At 47.4% G+C, this 22,040-nt stretch overlaps 1 protein-coding gene across 1 annotated transcript in view; it reads left to right on the top strand.

The window, feature by feature from the left end:
- The window catches only part of LOC136319652 (uncharacterized), a 40,433-nt gene extending 19,787 nt beyond the window's left edge, over nucleotides 1-20,646 (top strand). The window contains exon 5 of the mRNA XM_066252803.1: nucleotides 19,467-20,646. Within this exon, the coding sequence (XP_066108900.1) occupies nucleotides 19,467-20,646 (1,180 nt within the window). The remainder of the gene's footprint in view (nucleotides 1-19,466) is intronic.
- The last annotated feature ends 1,394 nt before the right edge of the window (nucleotides 20,647-22,040 follow it).

Genomic DNA, 22,040 nt, shown 5'->3' with positions numbered 1-22,040 from the left:
GCTTTGTTATAAATGCGCCGATATTCACGTTGCACTTTGGTCATGGATTCGAATTTAGCGAGCCACAGAACGTACTGAACTCTCCTCTGTACCATGCACATCTCGACTGGCATGGCCGTGGGCTGCTCCGCTGTATACATGGTGTTATGTCATCATCTGCACATGCTCACATGCCTACAGAAACTGGGAGGGTTTTCCTTTTATTTGGTGCAGATTTCACATTTCTATCATCTTTTGTTGCTTTCCTGTGACCGGTCAAAAGTGCATCATGACTTTACAGACACACTGTGTGTGTGTGTGTGTGTGTGTGTGTGTGTGTGTGTGTGTGTGTGGAGAGAGAGAGAGAGAGAGAGAGAGGAAAACATCAATTGTTTTTCTATCGATTCATGCCCATAACTGTTTGATTCTTTGTGTCCTGACCAAGGGTTACACCTGCAGCCTTGGCATGTCGGGAGGACACTCTAACCAACTGAGCTTCTGGCCATTGATTGCCTCATCAAACTTGTTGAAGAGTGATGGATCCATGCTTGATCTGTTTGTATCCTGTATGTTCACTCACCCTAAACCCTATACCTGGTTCTTGTTAGGGTAGCAGGGGCCTCCCAGTTGTCAAACCCATGTTCCATTGCCAGTCTTCATCCTCCTTAACTACTTTGTACCACATGATGCGTGACCAATCCCCCTTCTTAAAATCCTCTTTCCTTTGATTCCAAAGCCACTTGTCCTATCTCTGTGGGTGCTCCACTTCAGTCTCTGGTGCTGGTAAGTGCTCCTCATGTCCTTCTCCCTCCACATCTCTCCTTGGGTGGTCACATCCCTTCCCCTGCTTCAGCTCCTAGACAGACATTGGTGACTTCCAGCTCTTTCCTGAATTCCAGATTCAAATGTGCATCTGCCCATGGGACTCCTGGAGGTCCTCAAGACACCTCAACTTCAACATGTCCAAACTGAACTGTCTGAAACCCATTTATCCCTGGCTCGATAACTCGGTTGGTTCAAGCGTCATCCCAAAACGCAGAGCTTGCCGGTTTGATCCCCAGTCAGGGCACCTACGGGAACAGACCGGTGTTCCTGTCCTCTCTTCGTCCCTCTCTCTCCCTTCCTTTCTCTAAAATCAATAAGTTAAAAAAAATTTAATAACAATAAAACCCATTTAACGGTCTATACTCCTAATCTCACTGAGGGTATACCAACAACCAAATTTCCCAAATCAGGAATTTCCTAGCCATCTATGGTTCCTCTGCATTTCTAAACTTTCTTTCCCAACTGGGTAACAAATCCTGTCAATCAAATTCAGAAACGTCACTTGCATTCTCTCCATCTTATCCATCCTCGTTGGCACTTTCTTATTTCAGGGTCCCAACATCTCTTCTCTCAACAATATAATGACGTTAACTTTTTAGTCACATCTGTCCTTTCTGTAACTGTCAGAGTTATGTTCTTAAAATACCAAAGTAGTCATGTCATTCTCCATCTCCTAGAAAATAGATAAACTCCTCATTTTTACCCCCGGGGCCCTGGCTAAGCCCTCACCCTCAGCGCACAGGCACACAAGGCCTTGTCACGAAGCCTCCACTCTCCACCATGGGCTTTAGGCAAAGAGGCCTCCAATTCCTGGCCCTAGAGGTGGGACATAGGACAGTTGGGCCAGCCTCCACCTTTCTGGCCTCTGTAGTTGGTTCAGGCCAAAGTCAGAGCCAGTGAAACACAACGCTGGGCTTTTATTTGGGGTTTCCCCTGGAAATGAAGAAAACCTCACCCTGGTGGCATCTTTTGAGACCTAGGTCAAACCCTACCCAAAAATACATTTCTTCCTGGATACTTTTTTTTTTTTTTGCTTAAAAGTGTCAGTTAGACCTTATGACCCAGCAATCCCTCTACTGGGTATATACCCCAAAACCTCAGAAACATTGATACGTGAAGACACATGTAGCCCCATGTTCATTGCAGCACTGTTCACAGTAGCCAAGACATGGAAACAACCAAAAAGCCCTTCAATAGAAGACTGGATAAAGAAGATGTGGCACATATACACTATGGAATACTACTCAGCCATAAGAAATGATGACATCAGATCATTTACAGCAAAATGGTGGGATCTTGATAACATTATAAGGAGTGAAATAAGTAAATCAGAAAAAAACAAGAACTACATGATTCCATACATTGGTGGAACATAAAAATGAGACTAAGAGACATGGACAAGAGTGTGGTGGTTACCAGGGGTGAGGGGAGGGAGGACATGGGAGGGAGGGAGGGAGAGAGTTAGGGGGAGGGGGAGGGACACAGAGAACTAGATAGAGGGTGGCGGAGGACAATCTGACTTTGGGCGAGGGGTACGCAACATAATTTAATGACAAAATAACCTAGACATGTTTTCTTTGAATATATGTACCCTGATTTATTAATGTCATCCCATTACCATTAATAAAAATTTATTTTAAAAAAAAAGTGTCAGTTAGGTTTTGTGTTACTTGCAAACTAAACTCCCTACTAAGTAAGCCAGTGTTCCCCAAATTTAGCCAAACATTAGAATCACCTGAGGAGCTTTTAAAACTCCCAGTGCTGCCTGACCTGTGGTGGCGCAGTGGATAAAGCGTTGACCTGGAACACTGAGGTCACTGGTTCAAAACCCTGGGCTTGCCTGGTCAAGGCATATATGGAAGTTGATGCTTCCTGCTCCTCCCCCCACCCCTCTCTCTCATTCTAACTCTCTCTCCTCTCTAAAACGAATAAATAAATAAAAATTAAAAAAAAAAAAAAACTCCCAGTGCTGCCTGACCTGTGGTGGCACAGTGGATAAAGCATCGACCTGGAATGCTGAGGTCGCCGGTTCAAAACCCTGGGCTTGCCCATTCAAGGCACATACGGAAAGCAACTACGAGTTGATGCTTCCTGCTTCTCTCCCCCACCTCTCTCTCTCTCTCTCTCTCTCTCTCTCTCTCTCTTTCTCCCCTCTCTCTAAAATGAATTTTAAAAAACTCCCAGTGCCAATTAAATCATAACAGCTGGGGGTGGGGCACAGGCATCAGTAGTATCTAAAGACTTCAGGTGAGTCCAATGCATAGAGAATCACTACGTGAAGCCAACCAAGCTCTGTGCTGCCCCAGCTCCCCGCCCACTAACTTCCAAGAGCTCTTCTCATACCATATTGCTGTCCTGCCTCCCTCTTGGAACTCTGAGCATCTTAATGGCAGATTCATGTCTTTAGCCCTCTGCCTTGCTTATGATAAGCCATCAGTAAGTGTTAAATAATGAACAAGTGAATGAATGATTGAATGAATGGGACAAGGCTATGCCATCTTCTTGCATTTTTTTTTCTTTCAAGGCACCTTGTACTGAGTACGAAGTATAAGAATGTCCAGGCTCTAGAGACAGTGCCTGTAATGCTGGTGGCCGAGGCCCGGCAGTTTCACATTGGATTTGGGCAGATGGTAGAGAAACTGCAGATCCGGAAAGTGCTGGGCCATTCCGTTTAATAGGGTCTCACAACGCGGATAAGCACACAGGCAGGGGAAAACTGCTTCTCAGGCAAAGGAACAGTAAAAATGGCCCCTCACAGTGGCGGGCATGCAGCTGCCATTTGCAATCTCCCTGAGCACAAGTGTTCATAGTCTCACATAGGACATACACATGTGGCACTGCTACATGCTCACACACGAATAAGGCAAAGTGCTTGCAGCTGGTAAACCAGCGAGCAAGCCCAAAATAGCTGCTTTTCCACAGTGCCTTTGCCCAAATCTTGGTTCAGTGTGACCCAGGCAGAATTCAACTGCTCAGTGCCTCTTTTACTCATCTATAAAATGTAAATAACAATAGCACTTACATCACATTTATGTCTGGATTTCACAAGTTACCACGTGCACATTTTTTGAAACATTGGTATATAATAAGCTTGGTATATAATAAGCAAAAAAAATCAGCTCCTTCCTTCCTTCCTTCCTTCCTTCCTTCCTTCCTTCCTTCCTTCCTTCCTTCCTCTTTCCCAGGTGAATATTAAGCATAGAACCCTGGGGTTGGCTAAGAGATGAACAGGAGGTGAGGTGGGGCAGACAATGAGTATAGATGACTCCTTGCGAAGTCTCATATGACTGGAAGGGGACACACAGTGGGAAGAGGCAGAATAGAGGGTGGTTTCTGGTGTTGTCATTTTTAGGCTGAAAGCCTTGTGCAGAGAGCCAGGAAGAGAGCCAGGTGGGAGAGAGCCACTCAAGTGTCAAGAGGGACCAATTCAACACCCGACAGAGCCAGATGTGGTAGATGGAGCCATGGACCAGAGGGGGACCAGTCCCTCTCGAGACCTAGAGGAATCACAGGGAGGGTGGGTACAGAAGTATTCACACCTGTCTGCACTTTGGGTTTTTTGTTTGTTTATTTTTATTGTTGTTGTTTTTTATATACAGGGACAGAGAGTCAGAGAGAGGGATAGATAGGGACAGACAGGAACGGAGAGAGATGAGAAGCATCAATCATCAGTTTTTCGTTTTGACACCTTAGTTGGTCATTGATTGCTTTCTCATATGTGCCTTGATCATGGGCCTTCAGCAGACCGAGTAACCCCTTGCTCGAGCCAACAACCTTGGGTCCAAGCTGGTGAGCTTTTACTCAAGCCAGATGAGGCCACATTCAAACTTGAGACCTCAGGGTCTTGAACCTGTGTCCTCCGCATCCCAGTCCGACGCTCTATCCACTGCGCCACCACCTGGACAGGCACTTTGAAGATTGTTTTACTTTTTATGAGATCTGTTAATTTAGGTGAATTTTATTCAGGTGGCTGGAAGTTTACTATGTTGGGGTGGAGAGCCAATTACTTCACAGTGGCAGAACAAAAAAGACTTGTAAAGTTCTCAGTCATGCTGGGCTGGCCCTGCCCACAATGCCAACAGCATACAAGCAGGTGTTTTCAGAGCCATCTGAATAGTCTGTTATTTGGACTGAGACCAGGTGAAGGGCTATTGTTTTGTATTATTCATCTCAGAGAATTTGGTCTGTTTTAAAGGAACTCTTTCTGCCTAAGGGGAAGAGAAGGCAGTTCCTTACGCAGACTGCAGTTTTATAATAGGACTCATTGTCATGAAATTTACCTGTCCAGGCTTTGTCTTTAAACACCTATGTGCTTATAAACTTGTTAGCAGAGGGATTTACAAAGCTCCTTGCTGTTTGAGAGACAATAAGCATCCAACTAAGGACTTTCTTAAAGATATCACTCTCCCACTCCTGCTATCAGTTCTTATCTGTGGAAGGAGGGAGCGAGCCCAGGACCTGCCTGCTCCCTTCATCCCTTCCTCCCCTTGCCCTGCATGCACTGAGCTCCTAGCAGATGCAGGGTACAGCTGTAGGTGCTATGAGTCCACAGAGATCGACAAAACCCGGTTAAATCATGCCCCCTACCCTCAGTTAATTTGTAGCTTTGCAGGGAAACAATAACCCAAATCACTGTGTTTTAGTTCAGATTTCATCACCTCTCATTGAAACATTTTCAATGGCTTCCCAATCGGTTTCCCTGACTGTTCATTTTTTCCTACCACTTTCAAGAGGATCTTTCTGAAGCATGAGTCCAACCTGATGCTACTCTTCATATTCATCCCTAACACAACAGGCACCCCCGTGCCTTGTTTTCTGTACTCCTGCTATACTCCCCTCAATGTCTTCCAAACTCCTATTCAGCCTTCAAGGCCCCACCCCTTGCTCTGTCTGTCCCCAGCCTTGGCGGAATGAATTGCTCGCTCCCACTCTGTTATCGCACAGACAGTATCTTGAAACACACTTTAGTTGTAGCGTTAATCAGAATAAGATCATTTACTTGTCTGTCTCTGCTCATACAGTACAAGCACCTGTACTAGGGAAGGACAGACCTTAATTATTTGGTTTCTTCAGTGCATGGTACTTAGCTGATGCTGAATCGATGATTGAGAAGTCATTTAATGTCATGGGTGAGAAGTGTGTTGAAAGGCACAATCTCTGGGAAAACTGCTGGATATAAATATAAGGACAAAAACATATCTGCTCTTTGCTTTCCCAAGACGTGCTCATGCATTTGGAGGAATCCCAGGGACCAGGGACCTAGGTTTTGGTATTTCTTTTAATATTAAACAAAAGGAAACAACGTATTCAACACCAAACACTCATGTAACCACCATACAGTGTAATGAATCTTGTCATTCTGCCATACTTGCTTCATACATTTTTCTTTTTCTTTTTAGAAGACATATTACAGGTAATGCATGCTTTGTACCCCAAAGGCATTCATTCTCTTTCCTTATGAATTTAATATTTATCAGATTGGTGTATGTTTTTACACTTTTACTGCATAGGCATACATTACTAAACAATGTTTTGTACTATTTTTCATCTTTTAAAACATATTATCTTGATATAGATTCATATGCATGAGTCACAATTTTGTTTTCCCCATAACATGTTTTTGAGATTTACCCATGTTGATGTTTGAGATTTAATCATGAGACTATGTTAATTTGTTTTGACTGTTGAATAGCATTCCATTAAGTGAATATGCCACATTTTATTTGCTCATTCCCCTGTTGACAGACATTTCTTCCTTTCTTTTTTTTTTTTTTTTTGCTATTATAATTGATTTGACAAAAACATACTTGTATATTTCCCCTTTATACATGTAAGAGAGCTTTTCTTATATATTTATAGTTGGTATTTCTGAATCTTAGGGAATATTCATTTTCAACTTCACTAGCTAATAGCACATTGCTCTCCAAAGCAATTCTACCAACTTACTCTCCTCAGTGCTGTTTACCCAGCATGTAGCGCTGCCATCCAAAGTTGGTATTGTCAGACTTTAAATGTCTTGCCAATCAGATTGGGATAAAGTGATCTCCCATTGTGATTTTAATTTGCATTTTCCTAATTATGATGGAGGAAAAGCTTCTTATAGTTATTGGATGTTTGGGTGTCATGTGTTTGTGAATTTCAACTCATACTCTTTGTTCTATATTCTTCTGGTTAACCTTTTTTTTTTTTTACTGATGATAGGATTTCTTTAAATATTCTCTGTATAGACTGTGATAGTCATCTTATTTGGCTTATTGTGTCTTGTTTTGAACAAAAGTTTTCATTGTAACTTAGGCAAATGTTTGTAACTTTGCTGTTATTGTTATTCTCTCTTTAAAAAGTATTTTCCTAACCCACTATCACAAATATAGTCTCTTACACTTACATTCTCTTCAAAATGTCTTCACATTCTGTTTTTGTGTGTGTTCCACCTTGAATTTTAACTCCTCCACATGGATGATTAAAACCCAACACTGTTTACTAAATGGTCTATCTTTATTAATGTCATTCTGTCCTTTATCAGGTATTCAGATACATGTTGCTCTATTTCTAGGCCCTCTGTTCTTTCCCATTGGTCTATTTGCCTATTCCTGCACTAACTCCTTCATATCAATGGCTCCACAGTAGGTCCTAATAGCTGCCAAGGTCAGTCTCCCATCCTTGTCCTTTAAAATCATTTAAGCCATTCTTTGGCCTTCTCTCTTCCCTATACATTTTAGAATCAGCTTGCAAAGGTCTAGGAAAATCCTTATTGAGATTTTGGTAGGCATTTTTTAAATTATATTTTTATTTGAGAGCAATTCTCATCTTTACGGTACTGAATCTCCCAGTCCATAAGCCAGGTAAAGCTCTTCATCTATTCAGGCTGCCTTTTGTATCGGACATGACAATGAACCCCGGAACATCATTCCTAAGGGAATCAACCCCCAATGGAAGAGTAAGGAGCCTCTGAGAAAGCTAACCAGATGTGAGCAGAGCCAAGCCAGCAGGAAATGAAAGCAGGCTATTTAAACTGAATCCCAAAGTTTGGCTAATCTGAGGATGGCAAACAAGCTCCCGCCCCCTAACCCCACTGAGGCAGGTACTGCAAGTCCACTGAAACAGGTCCTCCCAGCCAGGGCTCTCAGCTGCCTTCCCAACCATGGCGTGCAGAGTAAAACCAAACCAAAACTCTCCGAGCAGACTGGCATTTGCTGGGACTCTACATTGGTGTCTCTGAGGGACTTCAGAGGCCTGAGCAGGGCTCTGAGCTTGCTGTCTTCCATAAACAAAAGTGCAGGCATGTCAGCCATGTAACCTCCTATCTTAGAGGTTGCTTCCCCCTGGAGGAATGGCGGATTATAGGCAAACCAGTAAGTTGGGTAGACTGGAGACACTCTTTGCTGCAGGACTTGAATTTGGTTTCGTTCCAGCCACCAAGCTACTGTTTCTAAGTGTACAGAAGCCCTTGAAATCTGGTCCTCGGGTGCCTGGCAATGGGAGTTCTTTATGATTCCTACACCTTTTATGGAAACAAATCATTACCATACACTATGAAAAGATTACAAGAGAGGCTTAAGGATCTCTGCCTTACTCCCTTCTGGACCTTTGCATTGGGCACACAGTAGATGCTTACCTGGTGCAGATTAGAATCAGCTAACATCGGCCCTGGCCAGTTGGCTCAGTGGTAGAGCATCGGCCTGGCGTGTGGAAGTCCCAGGTTCGATTTCCAGCCAGGGCACACAGGAGAAGCACCCATCTGCTTCTCCACCCCTCCCCCTCTCTTTCCTCTCTGTCTCTCTCTTCCCCTCCCGTAGCCACGGCTCCATTGGAGCAAAAGATGGCCCGGGTGCTGGGGATGGCTACTTGGCCTCTGCCCCAGGCTCTAGAGTGGCTCTGGTCGCAACAGAGCGACGCCCCGGATGGGCAGAGCATCGCCCCCTGGTGGGCGTGCCAGGTGGATCCCAGTTGGGCGCATGTGGGAGTCTGTCTGACTGTCTCCCCGTTTCCAGCTTCAGAAAAATACAAAAAAAAAAGAAAGAATCAGCTAACATTCATTAAGTATCTATCATGTGCTGGGCACTGGGTTAAGTGCTTAAAAGGTATGAACCCATTTTGTCCTCATAACAGTGGCATTATTGTCTCCATTTTGAGATGAGAAATAAAAGTTCAGGGATCTAAAGTGAGTTGTCCAATCAAGGTCACACAGTCAGTCAATGATCAAATTGTGAGCAAAGGTCTATCTACCTGTGACTGTGGAATTCAGGTCTAGTGCTAATACCCACTTCTGCTCGTTATGGAGGAAGGAGAGTAGGGAGGAAGGGAAGAAAAGGGAGAGAGGAGACAGAGGGGCAGGGAGAGGCAATGGCAGAAAGAGATGGGAAGGGGGAGTTTGAGAGTGGAGAGAGGACCAGTGGAGTTGAAGGCTCCAGGCTTCCTCCTTCCCTTCCCAGGGTCACATCCTAGGGCCCTGTTAGTCTAGAAATGCCATTACAGCAGTCTTGCAATGCTATCATCTGTCCCTTGGAAGAAGGAGAGAAGGAGGTTGAGCTTTTCCAGATGAGGATCCTCTCTGAAGGGGGAGGCCCAGTTCCTTGAGGTCTCGTGGGTGTAGGGAAGAATCCTGAGCCTAATGACTGAGATAGCCCTACTCCTTATGATGGGAACAGAAAAGCCATAGCAACCTCATGACCTCTGTAGCCTGGGAGAAGGGGCTCAGCTAAGGACCAAACGGGGCACCAGAGAGATGATCAGAAGAGTATAATTTGGCTAAACATTAAAAATAATAATAACTCCAGAATATAAAAACTATTTATCTCTAGGAGTGGAACTCTGGAAATTTTCTTTTCTCTGTTCAAATATTTTATTGTATGCGGGTATTACAGTGGATATAATTTCCTTTTGCTTGATTTGCATGATGTTCAAAGATCATCCCCAACTCTCGGTAGAAGGATGGGATGGGTGTGTATGTGCAGAGGGCTTAGCTGTGGGCCTGGGGAGGCCACAGGAGGGGCTGGCACTCCTGTGAGTGCAGATGTGCAGGTGAGCTACCCATTACATAGGTCACATTGCTAGGGCATTACCTCAGCCAGGAAGGAACCGCTCTGGACTTCTGACCTCACTTTCACCTCCCTCTTTCCTGCTCCCAGCTCTCCCGAACTCCTCCCTTCTCTGATGGCTGCTGAAGGAGTTCTCCAAAACCATCTCTCCCTCGAGGCTCTCTGGGATATGGGCTTAATTAAAAACCAGTCCAGTTCCCCCCTTAATAGGAAATAGGGCAGACAGGTTGTTGGTGCAAAAGCAAGCCAAAACCCAAGTCAGCGTGGGAGGTATCCACACGCTTCCTGTCATGACCCGCTGGGCTCAGCTACCAGGCCTGCTGGGACAGGAGCAGCTGGGACCAGGGCTCTCAGCGGTGCTGACCGGCTGTAGGTCTGGCAAGGGCTCCTGGGCAGGCAGGCAGGGCTCTGACAGGAAGAGTCTCTGGCACTTGCCAAGGAGCCTTGTCCTCAGGTGGGCAGCAACATCTTGCTTCTGGAGAGACTTCCTGTTTGAAACTTCCCACTTGAAAGAGGAAGTCATGTTAGATTAAGGAACAGGATCTAGCTCACAGGAGGAAAGACGGGAGAAGTTAGCAATACCTTAGAATTCCAGCCAGATGGGGTCCAGAGGACTCCCTGTCCACTGGGAAACCTGTGAGAACTGCAGCGGAAACACAGTCACTCTGAGCGGGCTGGGCAGAGGCTGGAGTGGGAGGGTGGGCAGGAGCCCAAAGAGAGGGCTTCCTCAGGAGCACTCGGGTCGTGAGCACAGCACTAAGTCCTCCCTCTCCCGCTGCACAGATCTCGTCTGTGCAGTCAGGCCTGTGGGCCAGCCCACTGTGGGTCAGTCAGGCCTGGTTCCCCTCTACAGGGTCATGGGCCCGGGCAGAGCTAAACAGGACAGTTCAAGATCTGAGCTGCAGGTAGGCCTGGCTGGGATGAGCAGAGACTGACACCTTCCAGTCACTCTGTGAATAATGAAGTGAGAATCTCAACTTGAACCTCTTAATCATCCGATTTTACCCCCCACAGCAGCTGATATTGACAAAGCACTTGACTGGAGTTGACTCTATCCTTTCCCGTCTGAAAGTAAACAATTGCCTTTCCTCCTTCCCACACTGAAGAGCCCTGAGAAGAATGAAGAAAAGGAAACCGAGGCCCAGAGGGTGGCACGCACCAGCGGGCCACTCCCTCCCTCCAGGCCCTCAGCAGGCTGCGGTCACTGCTCAGTCGCAGCCATGTTTCCCACCGAGCCCGAGGAGTGAGCGGCCCCCAGCAGGGCCCTGCAGGCCTTCCTCTCCGCTTGCTCCGTTGCCAATCCCAGTGCGATTCCATGAGGAACCAGAGAGGACAAACAGAAAGCGGGGCTGCAGGAAAGGAGGGATTGTGGGAAACAAAAATGTTTGTCTGTTGCCCTTTGCCACCACAATGCTGTGCTACTGGGGTAGATTATTTCCCGAAGATGGTCCCAACAGTATCTCCTATCCTACATTCTCTTTTGAAATGTGATTTTGCCATTTCTCCACCAAGAGGTAGTATCTGTTTCTTTACCCTCTTGGATCTGGGAGGATGCTCTGACTATTCCAACCAATAAAATATGGAGGAGGTGATGTCATACCAGAGCTAGCATAGCCCTTACTTGTCCCTGTTGTTCCTCTTCTGACCTCTGTGGAACCCAGAGGTCATTATGAGAAGCTAAGCCACACGGAAAGGTCATGTGCAGTCAGTGGCTCCAGTGGGCCCCACGAGGACAGTCAGCATTAAGCAACAGCCATCTGAATGAACAATCCCAGACACCTAGTCTAGTTGAAACTTCAGATGACTGCAGCCCCAGCTGACATCTGACTATAATCATATAAAAGACTCCAAGTGAGAATTGCCCAGCTGAGACGAATCAATGCACAGAACCATGGGAGACCATAATAAATTTGTATATACCTAATAAATTGTTTTAAGCCACTAACTTTGGGGTGGTTGTTACTCAGCAACAGATAGCAGGAACAGAAATAGACTACCCCAAAATGCAAACTATTACCCATAAACTATTTCCCATGAGTGTAGTTGCTTATGTGTCTGCAGTCAGTTGGCTAGGACCTGGCTGGTCTGGGGTGGCCTTTTCTGGCACAGCTCAGACCTCTCTGTGTGATCTCTCATTCCCCAGTAGGCTGACCCAGGCTATTCGCCAAGCAGCAGCAAGCAGTTAAGAGACAGAGTAGAAGACACAGGCTTCTCAAGTCCTAAGCTGGGAAATGGCACACTATCGCTTCCACTATGTATTGTTCAAAGCCAATCTCAAGGCCAGTGTTTATTCAAAGGGTGGGGCCATGTATTCCTTCTCTTGACGGGAGGAGCTACAAAGTCACCTCACAGAGGGTGTGGATGCTGGGAGGGGTGGAGAAGTGTGGCTGTTTTTGCAATTAGTCTATTCCAGTCTCTAATGAGGATATTAAGAAGTCAGCTGGGGCTCCTGAGCTTTAAATCCTTCTTCTGTTCCGACCGATGTCTTCAGTTCGATTTCATTGTTCAATGTTACTCGTCATTATTTTAACTTTCCAGCCTGTACATGGAGGTAAGGAGTAAAGGGACCACAAGGAAGGGCTTTTGAACGGCCAGCCCACTCTAGTCTAGTGGTTTTCAAAGGGTGCTCTGCGAGGCCCTGCACGTCTGCGCTGGCTTCTCAACGGCCACCAGGAGGAGAGGGGACAGTGTGTGAGATGCCCATCTTAACCCAGGGCGGATCTGCTCTCTCTTGTGATTTCCTTTCGAGAAATGTTATGCAGCTTTGAAAAAAGAAAAGAAAACGAGTTAAACTCCGCTGAACTATCTCAACCTCTCCATCTTATAGAAATGAAGCAGTCTTAGTCCAACGAGTGTCTACTCCAAGTTTCTCAGCATAGGAGTTCTTGGCTGGTGTTAGAACCCAGTCTGCTGACCCACCTTTCAATCCAAGGCTAGCTCTCCTGTCTTACTTTCCCTTCACTGGGTTCAACATGGGAGATTGCTGTTCACCTGATGGGTAGGGAGAAACTGAGGCAAGCAAAGGGATATTTTAAGGCCTTTTCAGTTCTCTACTTGTCCCAATAAGACCATTCATAGTCCTTGATCCTTGAGCCTCAGTGAGACACACACACACACACACACACACACACCCTCACACAATCTCTACAAGACCTGATCCCCAGAACCACAGACAATTCAGGGCATGATACTATAATACTGGCAGGTAGCTGAGCTGGCTGGTCAACCCCTGGGTGGAGCAGGGCACACATGGTAGAGTTGACTCCTACAAGGGCAGATGGAGCCGCCGCATCTGGAAGAACAGCTCACTTCTGAGGAGGAATGGATGCTCTTGCTTGGAGCCTGTGATCTTCTTGTTCTCCTTGCAGTGTGTTAATTCCATTTCTTTCCAAGTTCGTTTTTCAGGACATGGGCTATTTATAGCTCCTCCTAAGCTTTTTCCAGTCTATTTCCTGTTCAAGTACTGTGTTAGTCACCAGAAAGTGTCTCAAGCAATCTCCGAATTTCTGCCTGATCTTAGCAACAGGGAACAGGGATGCTGGTCAGACTCGGGGGTGGGGGGGTCCTGGTACGCAGGGGACAAGCAGGAGGCAGGAGGCTGGGCAGAGAGGTGGAGGGAACATCCCTTGTCCTCTGTCCTCCTGAGACCTTATGGCTTCCTGGAGTTTACTTAGCCCCTGGAGACACAGAAACTGCACAGGCACCTCCGTTTGCCCGCATATTTTTGCCATTACTTGGTGACCTATTTGCATGCAGCTCCTTACAGAGAATTTCCTCCCGAACCATATACGGTGATTTCATTGCACCACAAACAGGCTTCTGTTTGAAGTCAGTGATAGGTGCTCCTTCTGACTCTTCCTCCTGCCAGTCTCTATATACCTCCCTTTCTCTGCAGTCCACCCAGGCTGCTCTGAGCCTTTTCCAAGCTCATGTCTCACCAAGACTATTTGACCCCAGGAACTTACGAGCTTCATCTGAACTGAGGGCCCCTGATCTGAGCTGAGCTTTTGTATCCATGGGCCCAGGAAGCAGTGACCCCTGAGGCCAAGGGGAGAAAAAAGAGACTTCAAGCAGGTGAATGGGCAAAGGGGGCGTAACCAAGTCCTTCATTTCTTTTACCTTCTGTGCCTTTTTACCTGTGGTTCCCTTGCCTAAAACGCACACCCAGGATTGGGATAAATGTATCAAGGGATCTATTGCTGGACATCTTTAGCAGTCCACCAAAATCTCCTGGCAGCCCCTGGCCACCCTGACTGCTTTGATCAACTTCCACGAATCCCTGGTGAAGCCCTGAGTGCAAGGTTTCTGACTCCACCTTGCTGGGGACAAAGGAGGGAAAGGCAGAGGGAAGTCCAGGCTTCTGTTTGCATAGCAAGTTGTCAGGGGGCCAGCATCCCAGGGACCAAGATCTTTCCAACAGTATCCTCATCACTCCCCAAGCCCCAAATGCAGAGATTTGTGTGCTCTAAACAAAGTTCCCGAGGGCTGCAGAGACAGCTCACTCTGGGTTCTCCTCGGGGAAACTAGCCTTCTCAGTCCCAGCATCACAGTGCAAAGGACCACGTGGTACCACTGGGTCACTGGGCATCTGATTTATGCCAGGCTGCCTGCCCGCCAAGTGCTGTGGAAACAAACACTCCAAATGCTCAGAAGTAGTTTTGGTGAGAGGGTGTCTGACCTGCACACAGCCCTCCTGTCTAGCTGAGAGCATAGCATGTACCCTGTGCCCTGAGCAGCAGAGGAGGATGAGGATGGGGCTGGACATGGGATGCTCATGCCAGGCTCTGGCCCAGGCCCAGGCATGTCGGAGCACACCCTGAGCTGTGATGCACACCCGCAATCTGGCACGACTATTTTTATTTGCATTCTGTTTCCATCCTAGGAAATTTATTACAGGCTGTCTCCCCACAGAGCCTGCTCGATTACATCTTTGGGAGTACAGGAGCCCAGAAGACGCCATTGGTGACAGCTGAGTCAGGCTTAGTCAAGGATAAGGGTGCTTCTGCCAGCACTGGACCTTGACCCCGATTCCCAAGGGATGGGTGATCGGGAGCAGGACAGGGACACGAGGACCAAGTAGGGACATCTCTCCCCTGGGACCGTGTGCTACATTCTGAAGCAGAGAGCATCAGAGAGTGAGACCCTCATCCAAGTTCCTATTAAAATGATGCCCCCTCTCTCTTCCATTTTGTGAATAAAGAAAATTAACACAGAGACAGAAAAGTCCATAGAACAGTATATGTTTTAATAAATAAGCACAAAACAAATGCCTGTGTCCTCACCACTCGTATCAAGAAATGAAATACTGTTCCTGACCTGTGGTGGCGCAGTGGATAAAGCATCGACCTGGAAATGCTGAGGTCGCCGGTTCGAAACCCTGAGCTTGCCCGGTCAAGGCACATATGGGAGTTGATGCTTCCAGCTCCTCCCCCGTCTCTCTCTCCTCTCTCTCTCTCCTCTCTAAAATGAATAAATAAAATAAAAATTAAAAAAATTAAAAAAAAAAAAAGAAATGAAATACTGTCAACACTGAAACACCCAGCATGTCCCCACCTAATCATACTCTCACTCTCCTTTAGACTTTTATTGTATCTACTCCCTTTGCTTTTACTTTTACCACCTAAGTTTGTATCCCTAAAGAAAATAGTTTTATTTTGCTTGTTTTGAGTTCTTATAGGAATAAAGTGTTTTGGGGTTTTGCACGTCTGGCTTCTTTTGCTCAGTTATGTGTATGAGATCCTCCAGTTGTCACGTGTGGCTACAGTGTATTCTTTTTCATAGCTGTATAGTATTCCACTGTGTGGATATGCCATGTTTACTTATCCACACTTCAACGGATACACCTGGGTTGTTTCCAGCTTTTGAGTATTATGAGAGATACTGCAATGAGCGTTCTTGTATGTATATCCCTGTGCAAATATGCACGCATTGCTCCAAGGTGTATTCCTGGACCTGGAATTGCTGGGCCATAGGATACGCCTGTCTTCGCCTTACTAAATAAAAACAAATGGCTTCCACGTGGTTGCACTGCCTCCTGCTCTTTCTTCCTGGTGCACAGTTGTGGGAAAGGAGACCGCAGGTTCAGAGCGGCTGGTCCCACACAAATAGCTCAGGAGGAAGCACTCCTGTTGAGAAATCAATCCATGTGCACTTTTGTGTCTTTCTCGGTCTCACTGATGGGCCCCGTCAGCCACTGCCTCACTCCCCATAGTGAGCCCATGACTCCGCAAGCTCAGGCTCACTTCACTGTGGCTCCCAGAATAACCTAGTCAAGGACACGATGAGCAATTCTTATCTAAAGGTTAGTTGACATCTAAGGGAGAGTGGGACCCCACCCGTAATACAGGGAGTCAGAGGAGATGATACAGGTCAGAGGCTTGAGCAGGGCGGGTGGCAGAATGGAACTGTCATGGCTGGGGTCTGGGGCGTGATGACTCCTGGAACCAACAGGGAAGAGGAGATAATAAGATCCCCACTAAGCCCAGGGACTGGGACAGGCCTATGTCTGCCTTCAGCACAGCCTGTCACATATCACTTATTAATCTATATATTGCACGGGGGTTGGGGAGGGGAGCTTGACTTCTCTTAAACAAAAAGCGGAATTTACTGGCTTGTAACAAAATATAAGGATAAACCTGCCTTCAGGAGAAGCTTGATCCAGAAGCTGGAACAATGTCATCCACGGACCATCTTGCCTCTTTAGGAGAGTTGGTAGTTGCTAAGAAGTGGTAAGATGAAGGGCCATAGAAAAGATCAAATTCTGGAACAGGAATGGGAATCAGTGAGGATCTCTCAGTGAGGACCAACAGGAAGTGATCCCCCGTGTCTGGTACAGTGGGCACCCGAGATGTTCCCAGGGCCTTGTACACCACTCTCCTAAGTGTGCGGATTGGCAGGCTGGCACAACACGGTAAGGGCATTTTTGTATTCTCAGAGTCCTGGAAAAAATAATCCATTTGGGAGGGTACTCTCAGAGAGGAAAGGAAAAAGATGAACATTCTTACTGGATCTAAAAATGTTGAGTATATTTTCTTTACTAGAAACTGGAAACTGAGGTCTGACTTGTGATCTGGCACCATCTCCAGGCAGATAAGGAAATCCGGGTTCCAACCCAGTCAGGATTTCTGGGGCATTTCTATAGTGTACAAGGGCAAAGGGACAGGATACGCTGTGTTTTAACTCAGAACTGTCTTGGAAACCTTAGAGGAACAGTAGCTACACTGATATTTAATGAAATTTACTTATTTTTTTAACAAACAAAAAAATGTAAAATCCAATTGGCCTAAAATCCCACTGATGAGATAACTTCTTTGGCATTTTTAAAAAATAACACCTCCGCCTGTTATTCATTACAGAAAGCTATAAAGTGACAAAGCTAAATGCTCTGCCTTAGCCTCACCCCCCCCCCACACACACACACACTTCCTTCCCACAGGGACCCACTAGTCAGACTTTCTTATACACATTATACAAAATTTTTTCTTCAGCAGCCAGGCCCAGACTAAAGGAGAATTGGAGAGTGGCTCTGTTAGCTGCCCCACCTAAATGGGGGGAGACCCAGAGCATTGCCGGCTCTCTGGCCTCCTCCCTAGCAGGCCTCCCTGCCTGGGCTCCAGATGACATGAACGCAGCTACCTGGCTGCGGGCTGCCTCCCCAGTAGGCTCCGATGCTGACCCTGCCCTGCTCCTTCAACCCCGCCCTCACCGTTCCCAGGAGGCTCGCAGCAGGAGAATATTTACTGAATGAGAATGCCCTAAAAGGACAGAGTTTTCTACTGAGTACATGTCTGGTGCCTAGAACATCGTCTCTCTATTTTTCCATGGTGATTCATCCAGGGATCATCAGAGACAGCCTGCTGAGGAGGATGCCCTCATTCTTCCCAAGCTTTGATCAGGGTAATACAACCCTGTTCTTAATTTGTGTTCAAAAGCCTCCTCACTTTCCCCTTGCCATCTGTCCCCAAAACTTAGGGAAGAAGACTGAATAGTGCCTGTGGTTTACGTGAATATGAAATCCATTTCCATAACCATTAAGTCACGTGTGTCCATAACATGCTTTTGCCTAATATTGGACCTGGAAGAAAGGGGCAAGGTTCTCAAAAATTCTCACTATTTATTCCTTATACAATTACGGAAAGTTTGTCACATACTAGGCACTGTGGCAGACCTTTAGTACCCTACCTAGTATTGGGCCTTAAAAGATAGCCAAGTTCTTCTGAGGCTGAGAAAGAGAGAGAGGCAACTCAGGCATAAGAAATAATGGGCTCTAAGGGTAAATGGCTCCTTATCATTTGATTCTAGAGTAAGTGAAGGCCAGTGTCAAAAAACAGGCTGGGGAGGTAAATGTGGCTAAATAACGAAAGCCCTTGAATACCAAGATCATCAATTTGGACTTTATTTTAAAGGCTGTGAAAGTCTAAGGGTTTTGAGTAGGAGAACTGAACCATTCAGGGACCCAGCAGGAAGAGATGGCACACTCAGAAGAGGATAATTGAAGGAGTGTTAAATGAAATAGCTCCTGAGTAAGGTCTGAGCAGCATGTAGTAAAACTGCAAGGTATAGTGCTACACCTGGGACTGCAACACCAGGGCTGTTAGGCAGGAAGGGGGGAGGGAGAGGGAGAGGAGCAGTTGCTGTGAGTCATGCAAAGGTCATCTTGCAAGGAGCTGTGGCCTTTGGCTGGGATGACTCCACAGTGAGAGAGCCAGGGTGTGAAGACCCCCAACCTCACTCTCCTCCCCTTCTGACCTTCTGCCAATGCCTTTCATTGGCTAAAACCAACCAGAGACCAGAATCCAAGGGAGGCCATTGGCATGGTCACCCCCAGGGCCAAGAGCAGGATAGAAATAGATTTGTAGGAGCAAACAGGTGTCCTCACAGGAATAGTGTGATCAGATGAGCAGGTCAACAAGACCATCTTGGGCAGGGTGGAGGGTGCATTAGGGGCAGAGGGATGGGGACAGGAAGGAGTGCGAAGTCTGAACTTACATGGGTCACAGAGATTGGGAGAAAGGGGAAAATTCAAGCAATATTGAGGAATTAGAATAGTCATGACCTATTTATTGACAGGGACTAAAGACATGAGAGGTGTCTAGGGGGGCCTGGGTGGATGGTGACAACCTTCACCGAGGAGAGGGCTCGAAGCCAAGGGCAAGCAGTGCTCCCAGGGAAAGAGACATTGCTCTTTTCCAAAGGGAAAGGCAACCAACCCGGGGCAGAAAGACAATGGCCTCCGGTGTCCCATTTTGGGCAGGATGAAAATGGCTCTGGCACCTTCTTGCATTCCTGTGCCCCTCTCTCTGCACTTAGCAGCCCTCAAACACCCATTTTCATAGAAGTCTGACCTCTTCAAAGTGTCCAGGCTACAAATTAATTTCTGTCTCCATCATCTCCCCTTTCTGTTATTCAAAAGACTAGCCTTTCTTAATAAGGGGAAAAAATTACAATAAAAAGTGATTTATTGCTACAGGTAGCTCTCTGTGGACATAGATGCATATTTTAAATATATAAACTGGCATGAATTTCTAATTAATAGACTGTGAGGGGAGTTTTTAGTTTTAGTTTTAGACTCACTCAGGGGCACTCTGAAGGCTTAATATCATCCAGTCCCCCACCTCCATCCAGTCCCCCACCTCCATCCAGTCCTCCACCTCCATCCAGTCCCCCACCTCCATCCAGTCCCCCACCTCCATCCAGTCCTCCATCTCCATCCAGTCCCCCATCTCCATCCAGTCCCCCACCTCCATCCAGTCCCCCACCTCCATCCAGTCCTCCACCTCCATCCAGTCCCCCACCTCCATCCAGTCCCCCACCTCCATCCAGTCCTCCACCTCCATCCAGTCCCCCACCTCCATCCAGTCCCCCACCTCCATCCAGTCCTCCATCTCCATCCAGTCCCCCATCTCCATCCAGTCCCCCACCTCCATCCAGTCCCCCATCTCCATCCAGTCCCCCACCTCCATCCAGTCCCCCACCTCCATCCAGTCCCCCATCTCCATCCAGTCCCCCATCTCCATCCAGTCCTCCACCTCCATCCAGTCCCCCACCTCCATCCAGTCCCCCACCTCCATCCAGTCCTCCACCTCCATCCAGTCCCCCATCTCCATCCAGTCCCCCACCTCCATCCAGTCCCCCACCTCCATCCAGTCCCCCATCTCCATCCAGTCCCCCATCTCCATCCAGTCCCCCACCTCCATCCAGTCCCCCACCTCCATCCAGTCCCCCACCTCCATCCAGTCCCCCACCTCCATCCAGTCCCCCACCTCCATCCAGTCCCCCACCTCCATCCAGTCCCCCACCTCCATCCAGTCCTCCACCTCCATCCAGTCCCCCACCTCCATCCAGTCCCCCACCTCCATCCAGTCCCCCACCTCCATCCAGTCCCCCACCTCCATCCAGTCCCCCACCTCCATCCAGTCCCCCATCTCCATCCAGTCCCCCACCTCCATCCAGTCCCCCATCTCCATCCAGTCCCCCATCTCCATCCAGTCCTCCACCTCCATCCAGTCCCCCATCTCCATCCAGTCCCCCACCTCCATCCAGTCCCCCATCTCCATCCAGTCCCCCATCTCCATCCAGTCCCCCACCTCCATCCAGTCCCCCATCTCCATCCAGTCCCCCACCTCCATCCAGTCCTCCACCTCCATCCAGTCCCCCACCTCCATCCAGTCCCCCACCTCCATCCAGTCCCCCACCTCCATCCAGTCCCCCATCTCCATCCAGTCCCCCATCTCCATCCAGTCCTCCACCTCCATCCAGTCCCCCACCTCCATCCAGTCCCCCACCTCTCAAAAGAGCAAGGTAACCAGACTAGTGCCTACTCTACAAGGCCAGCAGCCCCTAACCGGGCATCTGATGTTACTCAGAACTTTCAGTGGTGGGTATAAACTTCAAGTTTGGCTCCTAAGAAGTGTGTGATATGTTTGGGGATAGGGGAAAACCAGACCTATTCTGAAACAAGGCAACTTTAGGGAGCTTTGCGAGCAGAGTCTGCAGGAGTGCCCTTTGCTCCTCCAGGGAAACCCAATTGTCTCACCCACAGAGAGACGAGGTTGCTAGGCAGCTGGCTGCTGTTCCGAGGTTGCCCTGGTGATGATGGTTTGTGTGTACAAGGGAGGTGCTTGTGGGTACTTGCTGTTTGTCTATATAACAGGCTAGACTTTTTCACCATGATGCATTCTTGGAAACCAAGTCATAATGTGGTTTGTCAAAATTTCCCAGAGAAATAACACTTATTCTCCTTGAGGGGTTGTGTTCCTGACTACAGATACAGCAAGAGATAAATCATAGCTGTGATCAACAATCTGTGATGAGCACAAGGCAGAAGTGCCCACCAATCCTCAGTGAGGATCAGATTAAGCGCCAACCTCACCACGATGCTATCACTTGACTTCACGTGAAGCCCCGCATACCACTGTCATTCATTCTCTCATCCATTTTTTCAAGGGCTGTAGGGCCCACTGTGGTTTACCTCCAACCTCAGTTCCACTTCAGATAGTCTTCTAGGCAACATCATGGGTATAGTCCCCCCAAAAAGCTATGCTGAGGTCCTAACCCCTAAAGCCTCAGAATGTGAGTTTATTTGAAGATAAGATCTTTACAGAAAAATCAAGCTAAAATGAGGCTATTAAAGTAGGCCTAATCCAATATGAGTGATGCACTTTATAAAAAAAAAAAAGAAATTTGGATTAACAGACATGCACAGAGGGACAAGGATGTGAAGACAGAGGATGAGCAGGATGCAGCTTCAGGCCAAGGAACAGCAATGATTTGGGGCAAAACATCAGAAGCTAGGAAGAGACAAGGAAGGACTCCCCTACAGGTTTTAAAGGCACCATGGCCCTGCCTACACCTTGATTTCGAACTTCCAGCCTCTTGTGAGACAAGCAACCTCTGTTGCTTTAAGCTACTTCATGTGTGGTCATTTGAATGGCAATCCCAGGAAACTAATACAGCCAACCATGGGGTCCCACCCTCTCGGCCCAATCCTGGTGAAGGAGCTGTAACAGGAAGACTGCTAAGCTGGACTCTGAGAAAGGCTTCCACTTTTCCCTCTACACACGCCGGGATGTGACTTTGGAGATTACTATGGTCACCGTGCTGAGCCTAAAGGGGAAAGCCCTCACTGAGGAGGGTAGAGATTGGGTAGAAAAGGCCCGAGACAGGTGACCCCATCGAGTGGCCATTTCAGCCATGCTG

This window comes from Saccopteryx bilineata, chromosome 1, assembly GCF_036850765.1.
Source record: "Saccopteryx bilineata isolate mSacBil1 chromosome 1, mSacBil1_pri_phased_curated, whole genome shotgun sequence".
NCBI lineage: Eukaryota > Metazoa > Chordata > Mammalia > Chiroptera > Emballonuridae > Saccopteryx > Saccopteryx bilineata.
The sequence above is the reverse complement of the archived record's forward strand: the minus strand, read 5'-3'. Positions and strand labels throughout refer to the sequence as shown.